The sequence below is a fragment of the Cydia splendana genome, chromosome 3 (assembly GCF_910591565.1).
Source record: "Cydia splendana chromosome 3, ilCydSple1.2, whole genome shotgun sequence".
Classification (NCBI taxonomy): Eukaryota; Metazoa; Arthropoda; class Insecta; order Lepidoptera; family Tortricidae; genus Cydia; species Cydia splendana.
The window spans coordinates 926,427-933,487 of record NC_085962.1 but is presented as its reverse complement, the minus strand read 5'-3'; the positions used below and the strand labels follow the sequence as shown (position 1 = coordinate 933,487).

General features: G+C 37.9%; 1 protein-coding gene across 1 annotated transcript; it reads right to left on the bottom strand.

The window, feature by feature from the left end:
• Window positions 1-3,875: 3,875 nt before the first annotated feature.
• Window positions 3,876-6,822, bottom strand: LOC134806631 (acetylcholinesterase-like). Its single transcript, XM_063779958.1, has 3 exons — window positions 6,637-6,822; window positions 4,921-6,203; window positions 3,876-4,041 (listed from the first exon to the last, which is right to left on the bottom strand). The coding sequence occupies exons 1-3, from the start codon at window positions 6,793-6,795 to the stop codon at window positions 3,876-3,878; spliced, it is 1,608 nt and encodes a 535-aa protein (XP_063636028.1). The 5' UTR covers window positions 6,796-6,822.
• Between the last annotated feature and the right edge of the window lie 239 nt (window positions 6,823-7,061).

Sequence of the window (7,061 nt, the reverse complement as noted above, 5' to 3'; positions counted from 1 at the left end):
TCAATTTCACATTTCTGCTCTAAAATCGTACACGGCCTCTTAATTCGAACTTACGCTTTGACACTAAATGATATCTAATTGAGGTTTTAACTATCATTAATGCGTGAATTTCCCTCGTACTTGTCCGTACATGTGTGTATTGGAGCGAGCGAAACGTAGGTACGGGCAAATGATGACAAAATTACATTATTTAGATAATTATCATGTTGATGTCCAAATCGGGTCCGTTTTCGGAAAGAGTAGTATCTACACACATTTTTGTAAGAAAAAAAAAACTGTCAATTTTATTTTATTTTATTTTAGAGACTAATTAAGGTGTTTAACCAAAATTAGGAAAATGCTCATGACAGTTTATTTATACTAATAGTATCTTCTGCATTTTCAGATTTCTCCATGGCATCCTAAGTTAGGCTGCGTTTCCACTGACGCGGAGGAATCAGTAGCATTGGTTGTAATTCAGCGGAGCAGAGAAGAGATGTGGATTAGGTACCACTAGCACGTCTCCTCTTATCCCTTCCTCAGTGTAAAGGTACCTAGTCTTATACAGGGTGTAATCGTTAAGTGCAGCCAGGAGATAATTCCGTAAATATAACAGATATCAGAAAACTTCAAATTGATATCGAAAGTGCGTTACCCAATGAGTAAAATTACATTAATAACTTTTTTTAAATAAAAGCAGAAATATCCCAAACATTAACTTCAAACCCTCCCATACATTTAGTATGACGAGTTGACGACTCACCCCTTAAAGAATGTCGGTGTCGTAAGAAATAAAACTGCTTGAGATTCATTATTTGCGATAATAAACTGTAATAATTAATAAAACTACCGTTTATGAAATAATAAATCTAATATTTATTTTTTTAACAGTTAAGTAGTTTTACTCGAAGTGACACGTACCCTTCTTGTGCGATACACCCATTGACGGGCCCTCTTAAATGTTTCTAAGTGAACATTTCTTAAAATTTGCGGTGTAATAAAAAAAAATGTTAAGATTTATTATTTCATAAACGGTAGTTTTATAATTTTAATTTTTAACAAGCAGAAACGTCTGCCTACGATGCTATTAAGTATCGTTCGCAGACGTTTCTGCTTGTTAAAAATTAAAATTAGTATGGGTAGCACATCGTAACTGGTGAATTTCCAATATGACTTGGAACTCCGGTAGCCGTTTAAGAAGTGTAACACTTGCGGTAGATGTCGCTATACTATGGTGGAAAGATTTGCTGGCTATGGATGAGGTCTTGGTGGCTCAGATGGCAGAGCACTGGAGTATCGATCCAGAGGCCGTGAGTTCAAGTTTCACCCAAGACAGTAATTTTTCCACTTTTAAAATTTATTCTAAGCTTGGTTGTTTTATAATTCTATTAAAGTTTATTATCGCAAATAATGAATCTGAAGCAGTTTTATCTCTTACGACACCGACGTTCTTTGAGGGGTGACTCATCATACTAAATGTATAAATAAATATATAAATAAATATTATAGGGACATTCTTACACAAATTGACTAAGTCCCACGGTAAGCTCAAGAAGGCTTGTGTTGTGGGTACTCAGACAACGATAGATATAAGATACAAATATGTACTTAAATACATAGAAAACATCCATGACTCAGGAACAAATATCTGTGCTCATCACACAAATAAATGCCCTTACCGGGATTCGAACCCAGGACCATCGGCTTCGCAGGCAGGGTCACTACCCGCTAGGCCAGACCGGTCGTCAAATGAGGATGTATTGGGAGGGTTTGAAGTTAATGTCTGGGATATTTCTGCTTTTATTTAAAAAAAAAAGTTTTAATATAATTTTACTCATTGGGTAACGCACTTTCGATATCAATTTGAAGTTTTCTGATATCTGTTATATTTACAGAATTATCGCTACACTTAACGATTACACTCTAGCGCCGTACATAATTTCAAAATAAATAATAGAGTTGCATAATAAACTCCATTCGTTTGTTTCCCAAGTCACCTGCAGTATAAACTGCGCCAAAAGTTAAATCAGCCGCATAAATTCAGCTCTACAAGGGGCTAGTAAATATAAAAGACTTACTACCCCGATACAAATGTATTGCATAATTATTTTCCATCGTATTTTCACTGAAACTTACAAACATGTCTTACTATTTCAGTCAGTGTCGGTGCAAAGAGTACTGACATTGACTGAACTAGCATGACAAATACTAACATTTCCGAGAAAATACGATGGAAAACAATTATTCACTATTAAAATCTGCACAGCGCCGCGAAAATCAGCAGTGTTGTTGTTAACTCGTGATTCGATCTAACAGCGCCATCTGCTTATATGATTTTGTATACATTTTATCCAATAAAGTACAAATATAGTATCCAATACAGCCCATAGGTGGCGCTATTATCAATGATAGGGCTTATGGTTAGTGATTTACGTTAAGTACATCTACTTTTCAAATATACTCGATGCGAAGCACACGCTTTTTTGTCTCTAATTCCCTCAAGATCCCCTGACATCCACCCGCGTGCCAACAGCTGTAAGAAATGAAGCAGACAAGTGGGCAGTACAGTAAGAAATGTCCCAGATTACATGGCATTGTTGGCAGAGACGAAGCCGAGAGATCTGTCTCTTCCTCTTCGCCACATATTCGATAATCGATGTTGTCAGAGTGTCCCATCTTGGCCAAGACTCCTTTGACCCTGTAATGGCCCGTTAACACCCCTGGTCATAATTTGGAGTTGTCTTTTGCTAAGTTTCCATAGCTTTTTGCTCCAACCGGAGTTTACTTTCTACATAAAGTGCTTTGAGTGCTATAGATCAGTCTGTCCCATCAGGCTGTCGGTCTTAATATTTACTAGTCCCTGCCACTAACCTAGGAAATGGTAATTCAAAGCCTTAAGAATTTCGCAAGGAACCTTCATTATTAAAACTATGAAATATTTATGCAAACCGTTATTTACATTTTCGCCAAGAATGCTGGAATACCTACAAAAGTTTATTTCTTGTAGTCTCGCTCGTAGGTACTTATTTTATTATATTTGGGCAAGCAAAATGCACCGAATGATATCAAAATTATATATTTCTGACGTAGTAGGAGTAAAACACTTTATTGTACAAAAAAACACATCATTAGTGGGTACAACAGCGAACGTCTCCCTTTAAGGGATCTCTTCTTAACCTTGCAGCTAGGGTTTGCAATCCGGATCCGAAATGTATGAAATTATCCGGATCTGGATCCGGATCCGCGGATCTTCCCATACATTTCGGATCCGTCGTGCAAACCCTACTTGCAGCAATCGAGGGAGAATTGGAGGAGGCCGACAAAGACTAGTGGAGGTGATTCATTCTTCTTGCAGTGCCATCTCCTACCGAAGGTCGGCTCTCATGAGGGCTATACGGACTTTAGAGACCCCACACTAGCGTCTTTTGAGAGTCGGCGTCTAGTCAGCACTATGGAAAATGGCATCGCTGCGCAGTTGCGCCGAGCAGCAGCCATAGAGTTGACTAGACGCCGACGCTCAAAAGACGCTATTGTGGGGTGACCCTTAGACACAGCCGCGAGGAATAATGAGCGTGTGCTCTGTCTAAACCCTGTTCGAAAATTCATGAGCCATGAGTTACGTCTCGTACCCCCAGTATAAATTTCATTCGATAGCGTCACGTAACGTACGCGTTTGCGTTAAGTGTCATTTTGTATGGGATTTTGAGTTCCCAAAACGTCCCGCTTTGCGCTGTTTAAAATCCCATACAAAAATAGATATAACGCAAACACGAACGCACATCATGCTATAAAAATGATGTTTACACTAGGGGTTCTGATGATGAAGGGAAAAACCCTTGAATCTTTCCCTGGATAATGAGTTGAAAGTTCATACTTCTCGTTTCGCATGGTTCATTCTACCATTTCATATATTCTCCATAGGTCTCAAAGACTTGGTCCCAGAACGCCATCCTCCGATGATAGGGGTGGTGTATCATTTGCAGTTTAGCACCTAGCAACGCGTATGAGAATTCTTCAATCACAGGTCTCCAGGTGAAAACATTTTTTGCCGGAGTTGGGTTACTGAAATAAATAAAAAGGGAAAATATTAAAAAAATCTACCTATGTTGTGGTAAACACTCGCTAGCAATTAAAAAAGAGACACGACGCCTCACGCCGCGGGTAGATGTGACAGAGAACACACTACGTATTCGGGTATAGGGTGTTTAACTCAACTATACCGCTTAACCACGTATAAGCAAGATGTTATTACTGTTATTGTTTAGTTTTGTTAAAATTGTTTCGACGTTAAGGCTAACGCTAACGTTGGCCTTAAAAAAACATCAGAACCCCTAGTGTAAATTTCATTCGATAGTGTGACGTGACGTACGCGTTTGCGTTAAGTGTCATTTTGTATGGGATTTTTAGTTTCCAAAACCGCTTGCTGTCTAAATCTATCTATCTATCTACTCTCAATGGTATAATTATTCTTAAACACTACTCTCATGTCACAAAGTACCTATGTTTCAGTCCTAAATTTATGTTACAATGTGGAATCGGGACGTACCGAAATTTCTGGTAAGACGTCAAAAACTTTCTTTTTGACGTCTAGTCAAAAACTTTCTTTTGAAAATGTGTTTGAAAGGAATGTTTCTTTTTTAGAGTTCCGTACCCAAAGGGTAAAAACGGGACCCTATTACTAAGACTCCCCTGTCCGTCTGACTGTCACCAGGCTGTATCTCATGAACCGTGATAGCTAAACAGTTGAAATTTTCACAGATCATGTATTTCTGTTGCCGCTAACAACAACAAATACTAAATAGTACGGAACTCTCGGTGGGCGAGTCCGACACGCACTTAAGCTAATGATTGCTTCCAGTTCAATCATGCTTATAATAATAATTTGACAATAGCTACGTTCATATAATTACACTAACTCTTGTAAATAGACTTGTATCATACCCGGTTTTGGCAAAATCCGTCCACATATATGTCATGACATTTATGATCACCGTATCTTGATTTATTTCTGAGCATCTAGGGTGTATCTCGGGCGATTGTTGAAATAAATACCCAATCTCATCCCCATGTATAGCTCCAACGTTCAATTTCACCCTAAATCTGTTCTTCATATAGTTCCTTCCACCGGCGTAATCAAATGTATACAAATATACTGTAGCACCAGCTTCTACATAGTATCGGCTATCTCTTAAACTTGGATACATTAAAGAGAAGTCAGCATCAAAGTCGAACATGGATTCAATAGTTTCAAGACCGGCGTTATTATCGGGTAGGTAAAAGTATCGAACTCGGCTCACAGCTTCATCTAAATCTTCGTCATCTAGATTGAAGTAATTTTTCATCTTTGCTCTAAAACTCGCATTGGCTCTTTTAAAATGACCATCAAGAGAATCTGTGAAGTAGCGCACGTTAGGATGCTCTTCTCTGCTATTAAATCCTATTATAATTGGGATTGACAACGACGCTCCGTTTAATAGTTCGCTTGGCTTGTCTCTTATCATAGATTTTACAAGAAAGAATTCTTGTTCGACTATCGGTTTAAAAGTTTCAATCAGACCTGTATCTATAGATGCAGTTATTACCATTTTAGGATCAATTGTGTTTAAGTAGTTTAAAGCGTCGTCGACATCATCTGTATCAAGTCCTAAATATTTAGCTAATTTCATCGGTGCATTTATATCCGGTTCTGCCATGGCCCAATCACAAAGCACCGATCCACTTTGTAAAATAGCTTTATTGAACAAGCCTTTAGAGTGTCTTGAAAGTATATGGACTTCTACGGAAGCAGCGCCTGCATCCTCACCAAACAATGTAATATCATCACTATCTCCTCCAAAAGCTGCTATATTATCTCTGACCCATATTAATGCTTTCCACTGATCTCTTAATCCAGCGTTACCTGGTATATCTGATCTATGTAAAGACATGAATCCATACGGGCCTAGTCTATAATTAAAGGTTACTAGAATGACGCCTTTGGGGACAAGGAAATCTGGACCGTAAGTGCCTCTGTTAGAGTTCCATCTCCTGAAATCTCCGCCGTGGATGAAGACCATGACTGGGAGTAGACTGTCAGGGTTAGTTCCTTCAGGGACGTAGACATTGATTCGTAAGCAGTCCAAGGTACCTATTATATCATAAGTTATGTCATCTTGTTGTGGACATAACGCCGTACCATCTTTAGCTGAGTAGACTCCTTCAAATGCAGGTACCTCTAACGTGTCCTGCGAAGATATCGAATTCGTTTTTTAATCATTGTCATCGTGTGACATGTCACATATATTATTTTCATTACAAAACATGTTTTATTATTTTAATTGATAGTAAATGTACTTATACGACGTTGTTTTACAACCCTAAGTAAAATTTTGTAACGTGAAAATACAGGTCATTTGCAATTTTACTATGGGCCCAACCCCAAATACATTAAAGATTTGGCGATTTCATATCTGATGAGTAATTGTAACAGCCATTTTTATTTTCTTGATTTAGGGGTTGGATATATTGTTTACCTACAAATATTTGGCTGAAGGTTGAAAAAACACAATAAGTTTTAAGTTTACGGGCATTTAATGTCCTTAGAGTTGAAACATCCATATAAATGTACCAATGTACTTGTTTGCCACAGGCGTGAAAAAGTAATGTAAAAAACCTTACCCCAAACTGATTCAACGGGTCAACTATAGCGTAAGGTATTCCCATGAAACTGGCGATACCATTTTCACTGACACCTTGGACGAAGCCGGTATTGGTCGAAACTAGTAGATCTATACAATTCACTGCGTTTAAAGACAATAGGAGGTAAACGTACTCCATTTCAGACGCGCTGATGTCAAATGGCTGGTAAAAACAATAATCTATTATATTTTAAAGAAAGCGTCTGTTAAGGCGAATAGTAATTAATTCAAAACACTAAACTCTCGTGTTTTTTAGACATAATATTTAATGATATTAACGGGTCTACCGCGATTAAATTTCATTATTTTACCTTAAATCCGACGTTTCAGATCGATTGCACTAGCTGTCATGAATGAAATTTAATCGCGGTAGACCCATTAGTATCATTAAATATGTGTAATTTA